Below are 22,381 nucleotides of genomic sequence, written 5' to 3'. Positions count from 1 at the left end.
GTCACAAAAATGGAATTATCTCTACTTTTTGCTTAAAATGTGGTGTTTTTGCAGAAACCTACCCATATTCAAAAGCTGATTTACAAAAGAACCACTGAAGGTAGGATGAAACGTTTTTTATTATTTTTTTTAAAGCAGAGGGTCTGTTCTTTCATTTGGTATATTGTATGTTTATTAGGGCCGGGACTTTAACGCGTTAATTAAGATTAATTAATTACACAAAAAATAACGCGTTAAACATTTTAACGCATTTTAATCGCACTTATTAATAGAGTCATTCGTAAATGCTGCAGACCCTGTTTTAGTTCGAGAACTCCGGGGTTGTGATGCAGTGTAAATAAAAGTACACGGAACCTAAACAAACAGCTGATTTTAACGTGACAACGCATCAATTTCAAAGTAAAAATGATTTATTCTGGTAAATGGAGGTTTGCAACGCAGGTTTTGCCCAATAAACATCTACCAACAAACTACAGATTATTTTAACATGTATCGTAATGTCTGTTATATGTTAATGTTTGAGTATTGTTGGGTTTAAATATTGTTGTAATGTTGTTTTGTTTCAATTTAATTAGTTTATTACGAGTTTAATTTAAGTTTTGTTTGCTACTTTAAAACGAATTTCGTTTCAAATAATTTGTCTCGTAATTATAAACAATGTTTTGTTGTTAGGTTTTGTGAATATAAATTAAAAAGAACATTAAAAGCAACACCTTGCATCTCATTGATGCATATGCTACCGAATGCCAAAACATGCAGTGAGTAGCCTATATCACTTACTTTTCAAAAAATCAGCCTGGCAGTGCCCAGAAGTTAAATTTACACGCGCATTTAGAGCATACTGTAGCAGCACGTTTGATTTGCGGTGTGCTTAAGACTTTTAAAAATCAACTTCATATTAATTTTAATAGGCTACTTTGACGGAGGACACGCACAGAGAACAGCGACGGCAGGTAAAGGAAAAAAGTTAAACGAATAGAGTCAGTTTGTAAGAGCATTTTTAAATTGACTATAAGATCATCAATATGAACTCTGAACAATGAACTATTATAAACATAACAGCAAGAAAAGTCGAAGAGGAACTCGCAACATTAAAGCAATAAGCATTTATGTAGGCTAAAGCTATATATCACCTCTTATTTTTTTAATTTAGTTAAGTTTCAATGGTAACACTAAAGGCGCGTACATTATGCAGCGCTTTTCACATCCGAATCTCACTTAAGAAACCTATAAACGATGTGCAACTTAAAAAATATATTATGCACATTTTTATATATTTTAATTTTAATATAGGCTATATAGTATATTATGTTTTGTTGTTTTTATACGCGAGGTGGGGCATCCGCGCACATAGGTACCAGAACACAGACAGTCCCGAACCCTGCAATATTAAACAAACTACTTTAAGAAATGCGGGCCAGGAAGCGGGTCGGGTATATATTTTCTTTGCGGTCCGATTTGCGGGCGGGTTGTTTATACATTGACCCGCGCATCACTGGTAAGCGTCGATAAGAGCATGGTTGTGTGTAAGATATGCAACAAGGAATTCACATATCACCGCAGCACATCGAGCCTCAAGTATCATCTCAATGCAAAACATACAGCAGCTAGCGTGGACTCCGGGTACAACGACTTGGTTGAACAAAAATAAACAATATTTTGTTAAGCTTATGTATTCAGTCATTATTCATAAAAATCCATGTAAAAATACTTCTTAATGTTCTCAGGTCAAATATTTATATGAGATTAAAATGCGATTAATTTAGATTAATTAATTACAAAGCCTCTAATTAATTAGATTAATTTTTTTAATCGAGTCCCGGCCCTAATGTTTATATATTTAAAGAAGAACATTTTCTGGAAGGCATTAAACTTTGGTGAAAATCATGAAAACCGCTGGCGCTGGCTGGCAACTTTTTTTAAAAACGCTGGCGGTGAAAGAGTTAACTGAGTCCATCAAAGACCATTACGAAAATTTGCTTCAACACGCTATCAATCTAATTTATCGAAATCGTGCAAATTTCTTTTTTTTCTCATGTAAAATGCAAAATGGAAATAAATTACCCCTGATAACAGGCTAAAATGTCTAGGGTTCAATTCCGCTTTAAGCAAATTCAACTTTATTTTTATAATTTATAGCAATTCCTTACTAGTCAAGAAATTTGAAATTAATTATAAATTCAAGTTAATTAAACTTATATTTTTAAGTTCAAAAAATTATTTTTTTAACAGTGTAATAACACATCATGTCAAAGTCCTCTGGAAATAAATTAGTCCTCCACAATGGGTGCAAGCAGATACAGTATTGTGAGATGCTGTATGATTCAAGAAGAGATGGGAGGAACGAAAGATAAAAAGAGAGCTGGGAACTTTGATCTAAGTGTGAACTTCACTCTCGGTCAACATACAACTTCCTGAACCACACGTTACCACAGTGACCTCCTTTAGTTATATCAAAACATTGAGTCGCATCCCCTGATTGCTTCATAGTGGTGGTGAGACTTTGGGCTTCCTTTCTCTATATCCCCAATTCTCTCTTTTGCTGTACCCAGTAAAGTGCTGGCGGTTTAACACCTACATTGTTCAATTCAGACGACATAGCGCTCACACAAACTCTCCCTGCAATCATCTACACCTCCCTCATGTACTTATTTTCGATGATCACATCTCACGTGTCATATCTATGCCCCGTTGTTATCTTCACCATCCCTCTCGAACCCCCTCTGCAGGTCTAGGCCTATAAATCTTTCTGTTTCTCTCTCACCTCCCTTGCTCGTTTACGTTCCCATCCTCGTTTCCCATGATGCTTTGTGCTTTTCTCCCTTATCAGGCATTTTTCACCACTCCCTTTGTGCAACAGCCTAACAGTTTAGTAAATAAAGAGGGATTTAATGTCATTGTGTTGTATTTGCTTTGTGATCACATTCTCAGGGACCGTCTTAAAAGTTATAAACAAAGAGAGAAAGTGAAAGGAAAAAGAGTGATTAAGTGTAACAGCTTTTTGAATGTCACAACAGTTTGAAGTGCTGAATTAGGAGTCAGCAGGAAATGGAAAGGACCGAACAGAGTAGGGTTACAAAGTCACTTCTTAGAAAAACAGTTCATCCAAAATTATTTACGCATTATTGTGTGATTCCAAACCGGTATGACTTAGGTTTTGCAAAACACAAAAGAAGGATTTTATGTAATTATATAGTTGTTTGTCTATGCAGTTACAGTGAATGGTACTGAGGCTTTCAAGACTGAGAATGGATACAAAAGTACCATGTAAGTTTTTTTTTGCTATAATACTGTATTCAAACCATCTGAAATCCTATGACTTAGTCATTTTGTCACAGTAAATCTTTTTGACATCTCTCTGGTGTGTACTTAATAGGTAATTTAAAAGTGAATTATCCATTTGAGCCTGATCTTTTCAATTATTGAATTATTATTTATTAAACCAGTTCGCAAATGTCTAAATAATAAGTTCACAAAACTCACTAATTCAAGAAACTTTTGCGATACTTTTGTGTTTTTGTAGCCTCGCTTCACATTCATTGTAATTGCTTAGAAAATATCATAGAAATTTTCCCATTTGACTGTCACAAAAGGAAGTTAGTCAGGTGTGGAATGTTGGAATATTTTTTTTTTCAGGTTCACTGTTTCCTTAACAACGCAGTGAATCTGCCAGACAGTGGTTTTAGATTAGGTTTATTCTGTCGATATTCATTATCTCTTGTCGATTGCGTTCACGACTGAACAGTATCTACAAATAGACTTGTCGTGGTGTCACAGTATAAATAGGCTTGTGACAGAGTGGGTGGAGCGATGATGGGAGGGGCAGAGCGAGAGAGAGCAGTAAGGAGAAGGAAGGAGGGAGGGAGGGAGTAAATACAGAGACCAAAACATTTTCATATGTTTCATCACACAATATTTGAATTAAAATGCCTCTCACGCACCTCCATTGTGTACTGAGGACAATCCACATTTAACTCATCATGGACAGATGAAATAATTGATGGTGAGGGCAAAGAGATTGATTTGTTTGTGGGAGATCTACTGGAGGTGAACATACAGGAGTCCAGTGACTGAACTATGACTCACCTGTGAGTGTTGCAAAATCAACCATTGAGCTGGAGGTCACCTACAGGATTTTTCACAAAAATAAATTAAACCTTGAAAAAAGCCTTAATATTTTAAGGTTATTTTGGAGTACTTTGAGTACTTGGAAGGTTATAGAGATAGCTATTTTAAAGCTATACACTTATAAAAAAAATGCTGGGTTGGGTCAAAAAGGAACAAACACACCTGTTGTGTTAAATTAACTCAGAAAATGTTTACATTTTTTCCCAACAATGAGTTAAAACAACCCAACATTTTAGGTTGAAACAACACAGCATAGGTTTAATTACAACCCAACGGATTTGGTGCGTCCCTTCTTGACCAAATGCTGGGTTGAAAATAACCCAAAATCTTTTGTAGTTCAATGTTCCTCAACCGTAAGACCAGGTTTTAAAGGTATAGTTCACCCAAAAAAAATTTATAAGTTGTTGCTAGAGAGTTCAATATGTAAGAATTCATGTTGTTTAAAACCTCAAATCTTAGAATAAAGAATAATGTACCCATGATTAGGGATGCATAACGATTAATCGTGATTAATCTGTAGCAGAAAAAAAGTTTTTGTTTACGTCATATATGTGTGTGAACTGTGTATAATAACTTTGTATAGATAAATGCACACACATGCATGTATATATTCAAAAATGCTTAGATGTGTATATACATTCGAATATTTATGTATAATTTATATTATATATAAATACTTTATATAAACATATATTTCTTTCTTAATATGTGCATATTTATATATACATAATTATTAAACACAGTTCACACACATATATCATGTAAACAAAAACTTTTATTCTGCTATATAGATTAATCGCGATTAATCGTTATGCATCCTTACCCATAATACATTATTCCCATGCATACTTTATAACTAATTTGCCCATAACCCCAGAGGACAAACCTTTCGTATGATTTGTGGATAAGCGATGGATGGCCAGTACAGTTAGTATAATTGGGGTGAGATCAGAGCAAGCATTTAGGGGAACAGAGCCAGAGTTTCCATTAGTGCTTTCCCACGGATATCATTTCACCATTTTAAGTAATAGAGCTCTTCACATAACTAACAAAACCTCAGTGTTTGTTTCTCTGCCAGAATGCCATGTGAGGATGTGTCCCACCCTTAGATTGACCTTTACGGGTGTCTTTCAGTCCAGTGAGCCTGGTACATGCAATCAAAATGATGTAGCATCTTTAGCTATATTTAACAACAGGGTTTGTGAGTGATACACTGGAGGGGTTGTTGACACCATATCTTAAAGCAGGGGTGGGCATTCCTGGTCCTGGAGGGCCACTGTCCTGCAAAGTTTAGCTCCAACCCTAATTAAACACACCTGAAAAATCCAAATCCTAACCAAAGGCTGCGTCTGAAAACTTAGGCAGCTGACTTGTTGCCTTGCTGCCTCATGAGGCAATGACTTCGGGGGTATGAAGGCAGCTCAGAGAAACACATTCGGACACACTTCATAGGCAGCGTGTTTGAAATATAGACGGAGAGTGCCTTTATGATAACTAATCACATATAGGAAAACTACAATACTAATTTCTCGCTAAAAATTTACACAAAATTTGTGCCCCAGCCTCTTTCTTGGCCGCTATTTTTTTTTTTTTTAGCTCTACCAATAACATTCCCCATGCGCATTGCGCACACACGCATAGTATTGTGGGACAGGACGATAGAGGTATCTCAGGAGTCATGAAGTGCAACCAAACATTGGATTCAGCTTGTATGTACCGCTGTTATGATGCTTTTATAGTGTTTAGTCTGTGCTCACCATATGCTCTTGTACTATAAAAAAGCAATTAGGGTTGGACTAATCTGATCTGTCCCTTTTAGTTCAGTTTATTTATTCTCTATCAGGAACTGGTACTTTGGTAAGGTAGAGCACTAAAAGTTTTTATTATAACCACTGATTAAAAGCTGTGAGGCAATATAAAGTGTTGACTGATGGATGTGATCGAAACGTAATCGAAACGACCCAAGAGATCAAACAATAGGATTATCTAATAATATGTTTATCCTGTTTCATTGACAACCATTGTAATACATTGACAGCAGCCACTCATCATAAATGTATAAACCAAAGGTCCTTATAAGTGTGTAAAGTGAACTAAGGGTGCTTTCATACCTGCCTCATTTAGTTCAGATGAATCGTACCAGAGTTCGATTGCTCACTTGGTGCTGTTCGTTTGGGCAGGTACGAATCAATGCAGCTATCAAATTCCTGTCTGGTGCACACCAAAAACGGACAAACAAGCGGACAGAGACCTAACTACAGATGTGAAAACACCCTAATATACGTATGTCACAATGTAGCTGTTCCTTGTCCTCTTCCTCCTGCATGCCGGTCCTGCATGTCAGCATTCCCAGAGAAAGGAAGCAGCTCACCGTCTGGAAAATATTACTGAGATTCCAGCAGGCGGGGTCTCTGATTATGTTGGCATTTGTGTGAGAGGGAGTGAGAGAGAGTGACAGATTGATTGAACAGACGTAAGGGCTGTAAACTTGTTAGCATCCAGACCTGGCTGGAACAGACTCTTACTGCAAGCAATGGTGAAGGATTGTAGCTGTTATGTATGTTGCAAACATTGAGTCATATGGAGTATCCAGTAGATGGCACTGCTCTGTGTAGACCCAATTAACGTTTATTGTGTGCTTTCCATACATCTCTGTGTGTAGTGGAAGAGGTGGTGTGTTGTCATACTTTCTCCTTTACACCCAGGAACACGTGTTCTCTTATAAATTAACCCTTTACTTAATACTGAAGGACTTGGTTTTGATAGCAAATACTCTTAATTATTTTAAAGTTATTGTTACACTTGATAGTTTAGAACAGTGGTACCTTTAGCTGCGCCCCCAAAAGAAAATTTATTTTATTTTTATTAAACTAAACATATAAAAAGATGCAACATATTGCTATTGGTTAGTAGGTTAAATAATTTATTTAATGTATTTTATAAAATGTCATAAAACTGGGGCCCCTTGGCACCATTTTGCGGCCCCCTGTAGTTTGAGAACCACTGGTTTACAAGATATTTCGTAAGATTGGCCCACACTTTTAGCACTTTCGATCTTGATCTTATCATTCTGTCTGTTTATCAGATAGATGGCTCGCTCATACACGTTAACCTGATATGCTTATGAAATCCGGCTGTAAACTCATAAACTATAGCACCATTACAACAAGTGACTCGTAAAGTGCACTTGGCCCATTTGTCTTTAACAGAGCCAAGTTTAAGCACATCCGTCTTGCCTCTCTGACTCTTTCTTATCTGAAATCTGCATAAACCTGCTTCAACATGCATTAGGGGTTGGTTAGGGGCCAGTGATGCGCGGGTTGATCCAAAATTAGCGGTTGCCTGCGTTACCCGCGGTTACGAGTCATCCAAATTATTTTTAATGATATTCGGGTCGTTTGAAATAAAGATGCCAATTAATTATTTTAAACATGTACTACTTTAAAAAAATGCGGGCCAGAAAGCTGGTGAGGTATAATATTTGCGGTCCGAGTTGCGGACCGGTTAGTTGAAAACGTTGTTCGGGTGTGGGTTGTTTATACATTGCCCGTGCATCACTGGTAGGGGCTAAGAAAAAAACTAAATGGCATAGATATTGGTCATATTTCAATCAACACTTACTGCTAGATATCCATCTGAAATCCCACATCTGTGAATTCCAGAATCAGTCTGCATGTATGTTTTTATATGGGATGCACTCATACAACGTTTCTGTGCATATATTTGATTATTTAGAATGACATCTACCAATAGATTTGCTTTTTATTCCTGGTTTTACAATATTATGTTCTGAAATCTTAGAAGTGCAGACCATACTGAGTCATGAGTTTTGATGTGTCTTTCCACCCCGTTTGATTGCCAGGGTCCTAGAGGTGGGCGATATGACCAAAATTTTATTTCACGATAGCATTTTATATCATCATGGTAACGATATGCATCACGGTAGAGTTTTTTATCTTTTAATAAGGTTTTTATGTTATTAAAATATTTAATGCTACAGAATTTTCATAATTCTCACAAAAAAATTAAAAGAGAAGATTAAAACAAACAAAAGTCAAGCTCACTGAAGATAAACAGTCAGTGATAAAAGAATGATAATAAATAATAATGTATATTTTTTATATATATATATATATAACATTATTATTATATATATATATATATATATATATATATATATATATATATATATATATATATATATTATTAAAGTTAGAAAAGTGATTTAGTCAAGAGCAGTGGGCGATTTCCTAAGAAACATCAGTGACAGACAGGAGCAAAATTAGGTAACTTCCCCTTTAAGACCAAAGTTCTGATCCAATATGTTACACATGCGTTTTCTCTTTCAGCTGTTTACTTTCCCTTTAGCCCTAAATTGTCGTGTTTATGAGTATATTTGCAAAGACATGAATTTTTACGCATATGTGTATTTAAGGCAAATAAAGCTGCAAAAAAGTTCACAATTCTCCATGTGGGGACCTGCGGTGTATGTAGATAGATAAAAGCAGCTCATTCTAAGGTAATAAAAACAATACAGTTCACTATGTCAGGTCTTTATAAACCACGTATAATATATTCATCAGGGTTCCCACAGGTCCTTGAAATCCTTAAAAGTTTGTGAATATGGGGGAAATAATTCAAGGGAAGTTTTTGAAAAATACATACATAGATACAGGTCATTAAAAGTGCTTGAATCTATTTTATGCAAGAAGTTTTCTGGAAAAAATTCAAGTTTGTGTGCTAAACTGTTTGCTTTAAATGCTTATATCTTCTGTATGCGAATGTTTTTGACACATGAAAACGTCTCTGGTTACGTATGTAACTGTTGTTCCATGAGAATGGAATGAGACGCTGCGTCTCCCTTGCCATGCATCCTGCATCCCTGTATCGTCGTCTTTGGAAATATTTCAGATAGCGATATACTTCCTTGCTCCCACGTCACCATTTTTGGTTGTATTTGATTTACACATTCAGACACACTTACCCCTGGATGCGTCCCCAAAGTGTCACCGCAGTGACCAAGCGCGAGTTCCCTGATAAGGGAACTGTAACAATGTATCTTTAAAGGTAACAAGATGTAATCTTGCTCTCACTTGAAATGTGTCCCCATATTTAGTCCTTGAATTTGAAGTTAACTAAGGTGTGGAACCCTGATGTATATTATATTGCATTTCTTTCAAGAGATCCTGCTAAAAGTCCCAAATTGCACCTTTAAACAATTGACTGATGTATGGTTTTAAATGTTTTCCCTATCTTTTGTATGCATTCCATATTTATGTTTTTTATTATTAATATTTTTTAGGCTAGTTTTTAAGTGCAGTCACACACATGTCTGCCACATTGGATCTTTACCTTTTACCTTAAATCCCAGTGCAGAAGAACTGAACAAATAAGTAAAGTGAGGCAGAGGTGGGAGTGTGTCATTTTTCAGAAGGACTGACTCGTGCCTCGGTAGGCAGTGAGAGGGGGGAGGCGAGGGAGAGAGAGAGACACACACGCAGGGTAAAGAAACCTTAACGTTGAAGAAATGGCAGCTGAGGAGCTCCTACACATGGAGCAGAAGTTAAAATAACAAACTCTGAGCACTTTCTCTAACAAGGGTCGACGCTTTGGAAATACAAATCATTCATATAGCTACGGCAACAAGCCGGGAAGAGCAGGACGATGAAGTATCGAGCTATGGTAAGAACCACAGCATGCTTCATATTAAACAAAAACAGCTGGGACATTCTGCTGTGTCAGCGTGTGAGGCTTATTTGAAGTAAAATACGTGGTTCTGGGCCAAACTCTTTGAAAGGGTTTTATTTTGTTTTTAGTTTATGTAATTTTGTGTGTTCTCACATGTAAACAGCACATGGAAGGTATGGTTTAGGGATGCACCGATACCACTTTTTTTGAATACGAGTACGAGTACTTGCATTTCAGTACTTGCCGATACCTATACAGAGTACCTAATAAAAAACATGATTTAAATTTACAGGTAACAGCTTTAGTCATATAATTTAACAAAAAAAACAAAGGACTAGTTTTCCAGTTTGTTGTAAACTCTGCCTCTTTGGACAACACAAGAGGCATTAACCCCTTACACGCCGCTCAAACATAGACATTTCTCAGACCGTGGTATCGATTCAAGGTATCGGTGGACTTTTAACGAGTACGAGTACTTTAGAAAATGTAGTATCGAGGCCGATATCGGTATCGGTGCATCCCTAGCATGGTTAGTATTTAACTAGTTATGGACCTTTTAATGACGATACTGACCTGTAGCTTAACTCAAAACTGTTGTATATGTAGATGTATATTTAAAATAAAACAAATCATACATTATTTATTGAGGCCTTTTATATAGTTTGGGACTGGCATTGTTTAAAACTTCTGTTAATTGACAAAGTGGGCAAGATTATCAGCCGACGTCACTAGGGATGCACAGATACCACTTTTTTTGAATACCAGTACGAGTACTTGCATTTCAGTACTTGCCGATACCGATACAGAGTACTTAATAAAAAACATGATTTAAATTTACAGGTAACAGCTTTAGTCATATAATTTAACAAAAAAACAACGGACTAGTTTTCCAGTTTGTTGTAAACTCTGCCTCTTTGGACAACACGAGGCATTAACCCCTTACACGCCACTCAAACATAGACATTTCTCAGACCGTGGTATCAATCCCTGGTATCGGGGGACTTTTAACGAGTACGAGTACTTTAGAAAATGTGGTATCGAGGCCGATACCAGTATCGGTGCATCCCTAGACGTCACTGTCCAATTGGGATTCAGATATAGATATGCCTATAAGTGAAAGTCACTTATCCCCAAAGAAAGTTTTGTTGTATTGATCTTATCTACAGAATCTCTTTCATGCATATCAGACTATCAGTATCTGTGTTTACGCCATAGTGCCCTGTAACGCAATCTCTGGTTTAGGAACTGCAGTCACTTGAATTCCTTTCTAGAAGAAGAGCAGGAGAGATAATAAAATGCCGGCTGTCATCAAGCCATTTCACCCTACTACATTTCTTCCTGTCTGTGTCATTTTCGACCTTCTGCTGATAGCCACAGTGACTTCAAAAACAAGCGCACAAGGCCAAAACTCCATCAAGCATGCACATATTGAATTCTGGGATTTTCTCAGGCATGCCATCCACTCATTGATGTCATCCGTGATACACTATGAGTGTCCTTTCACATTCAACATGTGATTTACAAAGTATAAATTTTTACCAGTACAGGTATAAAATGTTTACCTTGTATATATCAGCCAAATGCATAAATCCAAATGTTTTCACATCAGCTTTGGGGAACGTTTGATCGCGAGTGAATAATTGCAGAGGTTTGATGAATGTCTGACATGGGAGTTCTGGTATGCGATGGAGAGAGATTGCCGCATGCCTTTTGCAATCATCTGTGAAGTTTCACCCGAGATTTCAATGAATAGCTTTAGGGCCACACTCCTTACAGAAAGATACAGCTCTTAAGGACAGGAAATGAAGTTTACACGGTGACACCCTACTCTGGATGACTGTGGACAGACGTGAGATGTTTGCAGCCACTGAGATGAGGAAGATGGCTTTGCACATGCAGCCCAAACTTATATACACTTGAATAAATGTAATATCTTAAAAAGCTAAAGGTTTGTGCTTAAATATTTAAAACTAATGTATTTATTTATTTTTAAATTTATTCATAGCACTTTAAGCAGATTTGAGGATGCTGAGTGAGTACGCAGAGTTGTACTTTATGCAAATGATGTCTATTTTGAGGAAGTAATGTAGCTATGTATAGTTTTGATTTGTTTAATATTTCGTTAGTAAGCACAGTTCCCATTTGTTGACTTGACTATTATTCTAAAATGTGGAAAGAGTGTAAGATTATGTGTGTTCAAACTTTTGAATGGTTTTGAATGAGACGAGCCAGCTTTGTGACCTTTGTCAGTGACTATGATGATTGGGCCGTATTGGACGGACTTGTTGTGTGTAGGAGCATTTCTAAGGTCCAGTAAGCAGTTTATAGTTGTCATTACTTGTGCCTTTCAAACGCCCTCTGGACATGAATGCCTTGCATTGTCTGGCAGCCCAGAACGGACAGCTGGTTACTTTATATCTACTTCAAGTGAAAGTAAGTGTTGTGGGTGTGTCTTTAGAGTTGCATATGGAGTGGTGGGTATACATATTATGATGTAAGACTTTCACCTGTTTAGGGTGAGCCAGTCACACCTGTCTGTCAGCTTTTCCCCTTGGAGTCCGACACCCACCAGCTGACTTTCCAAACTTAAACGGCCCCTTTAACGCGTGGGCAGCCAGTGAGTCAGCATGGTAATGTGAATTGCAACGCCATCCGTGGAATTTCAATCGATTTGAGCTGTAATTAAAGGAAACACTGGAGAGGTTTGTTGATAATTACTTTTTGTTTGGGTGATGATGATATGATATGATATGGTAGGCATGTAGTAGGTCTATGTCAATGTCTTGGCTTTGTATGTGTTGACAGAGCAGGTCTGAAATATCTGTAATTAAATTTATGTTCATTTCAAAGGCAGTATTCAATTGCTCATGGTGACTCAGATGTGTGCCAGGCTTTTTGAGCGTATCATCTAATCCATAATTGTCGTGTGAATAATCACTTTGGGGCTGCAGGAAAATGAAGTCATGACATTTCTGAAATATACTGGACACTGGTTAAACATCTATCATACTATAGTCAAATTTCTGCCTGCAAAAAACACAACAAGCAAAATGGGAAATTGCTTGACGATGTGTTAAAAAGTAACCAGTTCTAAAAATGAAACTGTTTTTTTCCATCGCTGACCATCTGCAGAAACCTAAACAGCAGGCATTTAACCTTTTTACACTTCTTTGGAAAAATTCAATAAACAAAGTGGAATAACACCACAGTTCTTTTCTGTCGCTATTACTGTATTTACATTTGAGCAATTCAAGCATTATGGATTTAATATTTGCACCCAAAACCTAAAAAAAAATTGCATTTATTACCAATATATTGAACCATCTGTGTTTCACAAACCCCTGATGGTAGGTCCCAGATGTTAGAAAAATATCAGTCTATACTGTACTTGTCATTTTGTCACATCCATTGGTCACATTCCTTCATCAAGTTTTTGGAAGACAACATGTTTTGTAGGAATTTTGTGAATTTAAAGGCACAAACCAGAAGCAAATGGAGAAGGGACAGATCTTGAAAGAACAAATAATTAAAATTTGTGTGTGATTATTATGAGGAAGAAAATGTACACTTAAGTTAACCCCTTCAGACCCTGTGTCCACTGGAATAGACATCACATGTTTTATTGTGACTTAGAGAGGACTGACATTATCATGATTCCTCCCGCTTTGGACTCGAAGCCTGTAAGTTGACTCCTGTCAGCATTGCATTGTGCGCAAATCTTTCAAACATGGTAAGGAGCTTTACCTTTCCGCCTGACATCAGAGGGATTCAGGCCAATCAACGTACAGATAAGCTGGCCAATCAGGGACACAGAGCTTTTCAAATCCGTGCGTTTCAGGGAGAAAGTGAAATCTTGAGCTACAAAAATGTACAGTATGTAGAAAATAATGTGTTTTTAACCATAAACCATGCGACCACATTGTATTATACCAAATACACAAAATAACGTTGTTGTTTAGCAATGAAATAGGTGCTCTTTACCAGAGACTTTGCATGGGTAATTACACCAACAAATATTGACATTTAAATGGACACTCCACTTTTTTTTGAAAATTGCTAATTTTCCAGCTCCCTAGAGTTAAACATTTGATTCTTACCGTTTTGGAATCCATTCAGCTGATCTCCGAGTCTGGCGCTAGCACATTTAGCATAGCTTAGCACAATTAATTGAATCTGATTAGACATTAGCATCCCGCTAAAAAATAACCAAAGAGTTTTGATATTTGTCCTATTGAAAACTTGACTCTTGTAGTTACAATGTGTACTAAGACCGACAGAAAATTTAAAGTTGTGATTTTCTAGGCAGATATGGTTAGCACTATACTCTCATTCTGGTGTAATAATCAAGGACTTTGGTGATGTAACATGGCTGCAGCAGGCGTAGTGATATTACTACATGCGTTCAAGGAATACAATTTTTTATCAGTATGTGTGTTACCTGGGATTCAAACCCATGACCTTTGTGCTGCTAACACAGCACTTTATTAGCTGAGCTACAGGAGCACAGTGTTATTAATGTTGCTTAATGCTGTAATTGCTTGGTTTTATTGTTTATTTGTTAATTATCTATTAACAATTGCTCTACAGAGCAAGCTTAATCAAAGCACTGTACAAAAAGCCCCTGCTTGGAAGGAAGGTTTTTGCTTCGGTGTTCATTTAAATCTAGCTGTGGCTCTCTACAACGCCCCGTGTCTCCACCAATTTTGCTTTTTTGCTGTAGAATAGAATCTGAGTAGAACAGAAGAGAGTCGTAAGTGAGCCAGATGACATTGGATGGAAATTGTTTACTTTGTAACCTCAATAGCTTAAAATCATAAGCAAGCAGACAAAATTAGGTTTTCTTTTTCACCATTCTTTCCATTCTTGCTGTGGAGAGGAGAGCTCATAACTTTGCTCTAGATATCTACAGTAAGAATGTGCCCTTTATCTTCACTAACTATGGAAAAATCCATGATACATTCTCGTCCTGTTAGTCAACGTTCAGCAGTGTTATGGGTCTGAAAACATAGCGAGAAACAGCGGCGGATGTAATAAATATTTGAATCTGTGAATCGATATTTTAATTGCTCAATGGTGTATTTGATCAATAAATAGTTTTATTTATGAATCATGTAAATGAACCAACACACCAAAATTCATTTAATTCTTCTCAGTGCTACAGTAAAAATACAGCATTGTAATGTTTTGTTTAGGTTCTTGAAAAGGTAGGATTGTTAATAAAAAAACCTACACTAAAAACAACCGAACTACTGTTAAAAGTGCCATTGCTTGAAGTTAATTAATGTCCAACATTGACCTCCAACTATATCAGCTTTTACTGGTTTGGAAAGTTTCACTTTCAACAGAGTTATCAGACGTGTGTTAGAGAAATAAAATATTAGAGATTTAATTCTCTTGTTTTTGCAATTTATAAAGTGCTGAAGAGGACGTTTAATTTAACAGATACTCTTGTAAACAGCTGGGCCGACATGATTTTTTTATTAAAATAAATAGGCAAGATGTTGGAAGGTCAAGTATTGGAAAATTAAGGTTAAATTCTTCTCATTTCTTCTTGCCATTTCAAGCAAATGCTTATCTTTCCTTGATCTTTGGGAGTTTTCAAAAAAGCGAGTGGAGAATTTGGGAACTTTGTTTGTGTTCCTGCCTTGGTGCTTTTTTTCAGCGCTGCATTTGGAAAAAGTGAGCACATGGCAAAGGCGTGTAATTTGCCTTATAGACCAGCATACACGAGGAAGGGGACCAGGGTGGGAGCAGGGAGGCAAATCCATAAAGCCCACAAAAAAAAACTGTTGTAGCCTGTTTATGGAGAAAGTATTAGGAAGGAAACTTTGAGGAAAGGGTCACGACATATTTATTGTTCTTCATGTCTGTTTGGAACCTATTACATCACGTTAAAGTGATGTTCAGATAACATTGCAAACAAACACACAAAAAAAATTCATAGCTTTACTATTGAATTCTAAGGTCCTGTAGAGATATGAGTCAGAGTAGACATAATATTTAATTTTACCTGAACAAACATGAGGCTTTGAGTAATTGATATTAGCAAATGAAATGTCGTATACCTTGAAGTCAATTGTCTAGCATACAAAACATTGCGTGTTTCTGCCCTTCATACGCTTATTGGCAGGTTTAGTTTTGATTAAGTCCCCTGATGTCATTTCAACATAATCTGTGTGTATTAGTAAACCACAGATTATGTAAGGCAGCAGTCATTGTAGTTTCAAAACATATCACAAACATTACAGTTTGCAAATCATAAAGACATGGTTTAAGTATAAATGCACAGGCATGCAAACAAATTCAAACAAATATGTATTATGTAAGCCTAGTCTCATATTTAGTGGTTCTGATGGAAATTTTCTTTGAAAAGGTTGAATAAACTTTTGGTTGAGATGGCCAACAAATGATGTCACAGTCTGTCCGGTCTGTCAGTTTAGTTTTGAATATCCCTTCATCACCAGTTTTTACTGTCAATTCTGTGTTAATGCTGTGAAGTATGCAGGTGTACGTGGGAAGACAATACTGGGGTTAAGTGTACTGCACACTATTCTAATTTGTTTTAATATCTGATCTTTGGACCTTTGTATGTAACTCGTTTTGCATTGTATGATGCTATGATTGAAATCATGCAGTTTATTGAGATACAATTAGGGATGCCCCGATCAGGATTTTTGCAGCCGACCCTATTACCGATTTGATGTCTTTGTGATCGGCCGATATCAATGCCGATTCTTAAGTTGATATGCAAGCTCTTCTTTGATGACTGTAACTGTTAATTATTTATTTATTTATTTATTTATTTGAAAAAGTAATACCACAGATGTTCCCTTTGTTATATTACTTGCAATAATTAGGTATGTTATTGTTTTAATAGAGAATCAAATAAATAAGCACAACAAATATGTATTCTGCAAAGAGAAATTTTTAAAAAGTAATGAAAAAAGTAATTAAAAGTAAAGAAAATAAAACACTTCACAGTCTTTACTGTATGAATTAAATATACATGCATTTGTATGAAGTACAACAGTTCTTTAATAAAGAGCAGAGAGTGATTTTATTGAGGGATGAATTAGGTTACTGTAGCTTTAAGACGTGAGCGAGATCGCTCTGTTCACGTGCACTGATGACAGGCTGCTGTGTGTGCGTGCGGCAGGTCTACGCTGTTAGTATCCGAGCGCGTCCTCAATGAAAATACACAAATGTTTGTAAAGGCAGAAAAGGAAATGTCTCATGGAAAGTAATGCTTACGTTACTTTTAAGTTACTTTTGCCTTACTTTTTCTTACTTGGCTGAGGCTTGATCTCTTTCAGGCCTGGCAGGTGTTTTTTATGATCGCAAAAATGTCAAGCTCTGGCCTGCTATCTCCGTTTCTGACTTAAACTGTTCCCCCTCAGGCGCACAGAGTGCCTAATTGTACGCAATATGTTCAGTTTAATTCATGACATTATTTTATTTTTCAATTGAATTAATTCAACTGAAAAGTAACTTGCATTACTTTTTAAAAAAAGTAACTCGCATTACTTTTTAAAAAAAGTAACTCGCATTACTTTTTTAAAAAAGTAACTCGCATTACTTTTTTAAAAAAAGTAACTCGCATTACTTTTTTAAAAAAAGTAACTCGCATTACTTTATAAAAAAAGTAACTCGCATTACTTTTTAAAAAAAAGTAACTCGCATTACTTTTTTAAAAAAGTAACTCGCATTACTTTTTTAAAAAAGTAACTCAAATATTAATGTGTACATTTATAAAGTAATGCGTTACTTAACTCGTTACTTCAGAAAAGTAATATTATTACGTAATCCGCGTTACTTGTAATGCGTTACCCCCAACACTGGCGATAACTATTGCGTTAACATTATAACTATAACGATAACTATATAAGTGTCCACACCACTGGACAATAACGATAACTTTATGCTAATTTGCTTTTTATAATTTATAAAAGTATAAAAAAAATTGCTATTCTCTTTAATATAAAACTATTTTAAAACTATATTTTTATAATTACAGTCATAGTTAAAATGTGAATAACGAATAACAGTGAATAACACTGCTCCCATTTTTTTTTTTTTTCGATTAATCAGGGTTTTTTACGTGGTCGATTCAAAATCGATTCTCAAAGAGCATAATCGATTTTTTCATTCATATATATATATATTTCCACAAACATTGAACGTAAAATTTAAGTTAATATTAATATAATTACTAGTCTTCTTCACTAGATGTCACCCTCTTTTTTTGCCTTAGAGGCAAGTAGGCTTGTTGCGATAGTCGGTGAAACGGTGATTACCGGTGCTTCAGCCTCTCACCGGTTAGATCACTTGCCCACCGCGACACCGTCTTTCACCGTCGTTTTGATATTTTCTTGTAATTAAATCATTTAGTTTCGTTAGAGAGAGCAAACACTTACAACTGTATGTGTCTGCTGGCTGAATCCAGCGGAGCTGAACTCGCGTCATCACAGAGCAGCGGCATGCGGGTGTCAGATTTCATTCCTGTCAGACTGCGGCGAGCAGGCGATGGCAGAAGCCACGTGCTTACTCGTTTTTGTTATAAGATATATATATATGATGTTTAATATAGGCGAGATCGTTTTGTTGTTGTGTTTTTCATTAAGAATAATAATAAACCCATCATTCAAGCAGCGCTTTATGGAGGAATAGCCGGTTGGTCTGCTTGGGACTGGCGGGTTTCTGTCAGAAGTACCTGCGCACATTGACTCAAGCACTTAAACCAGCTGTTGCACTCACATTTGCACGCAAATTCATATGCGATTTAACGCAGCGTACGCAAGCGCTGGATTTAAACAACAGTTGCATCTAATTCAAAAGTGAAAGTAAAATGCGCACTTCTGTGCATTTAAGCCCCTCCCACCCGGTGAAACCGGTATAACCGGGTTTGTCACGCACTGATTAACCGGTGGGAAAATTCTGTCACCGCAACAACCCTAGAGGCAAGCCTGTCATTCATTCATTCATTCAGTGCTTAAAATGGCAGTTTTAGATGCTTCATCGACGTTGATTCCACCTTCACATAAAAAGTCAGAGGTATGGAAGCATTTTAGATTTCGCAAGCAAGACGAGGACGATAGTGTTGTGGCTTTTAATTTCTTTTTATTAATTACCCACTTGTATACTGCTGTTCACTGTTCTTTTTTATTTGTATTAAATCTATATTCATTGAGTTGAATCGAGAATAGAGTATAAAAACCGACACGAGAACCGGAATCGAAAATTGAATCAAGAATCGAAATCGAATCGATTACATAGCTTGTGAATCGAAATCGAATCGATCTGGAACATCTGAATCGATACCCAGCCCTATTTGACCCTGTTAGTAAAATCCAAGCCAAAGACTTAATTTGATTATAAGATAAAGTTTGATTTTAATCACTGATTTGATTTTCAGTCTTTTGACATCACCTTACTCCGTCAATAATATTAAAGTTATCAAGGTTATATATATATATGTACAGACTGTTCTTTACATTGTGCTAGTTAGGATAATTTTACACAAAAAAACTTATATCACAAAAAAAATTTTTTATGGCTTTTCTATCAGTACCCATTTGTGAAAAAAACTTAAAATATGTATCAAATAAAACATTTGAATGGTGGTTATATTCTGGTTGAAAAACAAATACAATCCATTCAAATCTGGTTTGATCTGATTTGGATTAAATGTGTTTTTCGGCTGTTTACATTGCATTAAACCGATCAGATTTGAATTAGATTTGCAAAACAGGAGCATAGCCCAACGGAGAACAAACTTCAGTGTTAGACTTTCAAAAGTTGCCTTTAAGCTCTGTCGCGGCAGTCAGCAGTCTGACGGTTCAGGAATGAAGTCACATCCTGGCACGACACTTGTGCTCCCACTCGCCCGTTATGTTTTCTTCTGCCTGTTATTTCCCACCATAAGCCTCGCTCTCTCACTTCAGTTGTATGGAATTAGTCGTCGCTCTGTTTAGGTTGATGTACATCACCTTAATTAAAGTGCTTGCTCAGGTGTGCTGTATCTCTCCCTCTCTTTCCCTCTAGGGGACGAGCGCTGCTGTGTCAATAGCAAAACAACAGCCGTGGCAGCTGGTGCATTCACACAATGTGTCTGTGTGTATTTCAATGCATAATCACGCATTTGTTCATCCGAGTGTGTTTGTGTGTCGGTGAGTGTGAGTGCTTTTCTGGATATTTCTGTTGGAGCAAGGAAGCGTAGTCCTCGATGACCAGGCTTGCAAACACATCAAATGACAATAAGAGTTAACTAACAGTGTGTTTTTGCGTGACCCGCTTGTTTATGCATGTGCTAAAGAGCATCTCTGGATAAGTACCGGTGACTGAGGTCATTTCCAAAACATGGATTTATCTAACCTTGGGAGTCTGATGCGAAAAACCCAGGCCTCCATGTTGGAGCGGGGTTTTATCATTAAAGACCTTGATGGGGTGAAGGATGTGAGTATGATTGTGTTTTAGGTGAAGATGCAATGTTTTCATTGTCACACATATGGTTTAGTGCAAAAGTAGATGTATTGGATTGTTGCATTGGAGAAGAAATAAAATGCAGAAATGAAAAGTTTGTTTGTGGGTACAGTGATGTTAGTTAACTTATCAAACTGCAAAGATGTATAGTATAACATGATACAAACTATAAGTCATGGTTTGTATACGGTAATCCAGGCTATGTGAACAGCTACTGTAGTTTCAACTTGGTCTTTTGCAAAAACCAATTACTGTAATATCCAAAAACATGGTAATACCATACGTTCTAGTACTTTTTAGTGTCGTGCATTGGAGGTTTTTTTCTGAGATTAGTCATGAATGTTTAATGCTACCGTGTGCACCAATAGTGCTTGTTTAAATGCTCAGACAAAAGCGCATTGAACAGTGTTTACATCTTTTGGGGAAATCAAAAAAACCTAATTGATCATCAAAATATAAACATAAGAATGCAACTTTGTGTTTTCTTGTTCTTAACAATTTGTGTGGTCAGTTAGGAAATATTTGATCAAAGTGCTTCATAATCTAACAGGGCAAACAGACTCCTGAACAAACATGAATCGGGTTTTGTGTGTGATATGAAATGGGAGGAGCAATGGAGTGTTGTTAAGTTATTTTTCTCAAGGGCCCCTGAGGGCCACTGACATTCGTTGTGTGTTTATAACACTTTTCACTGCTATTCCTCTAGAGGGTGTTTATGTGACTTTATATCTCACTTTTCTCAATCTCTGTTAGGCTGTGAACAGTGACGGAATTCGGGTGATGATGGAGAGCGCCCTGACAGCCAGGGACCGGGTGGGTGTCCAGGACTTCGTCCTGCTGGAGAACCACACCAGTGAGGTGGCGTTCATCGAGAACCTTCGCAAGCGCTTCAAGGAAAACCTCATTTATGTGAGAGCTGGGTTTTTTTCAGTATTAAAGTTTAGTAATTTTGGTAAATTGTCCTGAGTGTTCATATTGTTCTTATGCATTATGTCACACAGACATACATTGGTTCAGTGCTGGTGTCCGTGAACCCGTACAAAGAGCTGGAGATCTACACTAAGCAGCACATGGAACGATACAGGGGTGTTAATTTCTATGAAGTTTCACCTCATATGTAAGTCATCATCATTACCCACAATTCTACGCTAACTTTTTGCGAATATTACTTTGTGAAATGCTGTCCCATGCTATCGTATACATGCATGTCCCTTTAAAGTATTTGTACACTTAATCCATACTAAAAGAGAAAAAAAAACTTAATTTTCGTATTAGACAAGAAAAGGGTCTTATGTGGGTGTCCAAATACTTTTTGGGTATAAACCTGGTGTGGCTTATTGTGTTATTGTGGTTGATATATTAGTGCTGGGCAAAGATTAATTGCCATTAATCGCATACAAAATAAAAGTGATTTTTGGCATAATATATGAGTGTGTGCTGTGTGTAATTTGTATGTATATATAAATACACACACATTCATGTACGTATTTAAGAAACATTTACATGTGTGTATATATATATATAATTTATTTTTTATATATTTTCTATATTATATATAAATAAAAAAATAAAATGTATATATAACTTCACAAATCTATCATGAATATATGTATGTGTGTATGGTTAAATATAGATAATAATTGCACACAATACACATATATTATGCAAAAAAAATCACTTTTATTTTGTATGCGATTAATCTTTGCCCAGCACTAATAATAATACTGATATGATTAGTATTAGCTGTTATAGGAAGCGTTATTTGTATTGAAATACTGCTGGTCAGTTAAATAAAAATGCAGCGGGGTAGAGGTGATGGCTTTACATTGCTTTACCACAGTTCTCATGTCACACTCATGGTAAGCTGTGTATGTGATGAAGGGGTTATCTCAGCTGTCATACAGGCTGAAATAACACAGATCCTCTCTGGTGTCATCCTGCTCTTCCTTCATGAAAGTGATTCTCGCTCTGGGCTTTTCCAATGTTTATGCTACGGTTTTACTCCACAAGGCAGTGTGTTTTTCTAAAGCTGCCAGAAAAGGACACTTTGAAACCCATGTGTTTATAATATTGAATATATTTATAA

General features: G+C 36.5%; 1 protein-coding gene across 4 annotated transcripts in view; it reads left to right on the top strand.

The window, feature by feature from the left end:
- The window catches only part of myo1cb (myosin Ic, paralog b), a 57,023-nt gene that overhangs the window by 12,224 nt on the left and 22,418 nt on the right, over positions 1-22,381 (top strand). For 2 of the 4 annotated variants that reach the window (XM_065280997.2, XM_065280999.2), the window contains 2 exons: positions 21,049-21,204; positions 21,297-21,412. In XM_065280997.2, coding sequence (XP_065137069.1) covers positions 21,049-21,204; positions 21,297-21,412 — 272 coding nt within the window. Of the gene's footprint in view, positions 1-9,616; positions 9,811-19,986; positions 20,269-21,048; positions 21,205-21,296; positions 21,413-22,381 lie in introns of those variants that run through there. The other 2 variants (XM_065280998.2, XM_065280996.2) reach the window with 2 other exon arrangements.

Source organism: Paramisgurnus dabryanus, chromosome 8 (genome assembly GCF_030506205.2).
Source record: "Paramisgurnus dabryanus chromosome 8, PD_genome_1.1, whole genome shotgun sequence".
NCBI classification, from domain to species: Eukaryota; Metazoa; Chordata; class Actinopteri; order Cypriniformes; family Cobitidae; genus Paramisgurnus; species Paramisgurnus dabryanus.
The sequence above is the reverse complement of the archived record's forward strand: the minus strand, read 5'-3'. Positions and strand labels throughout refer to the sequence as shown.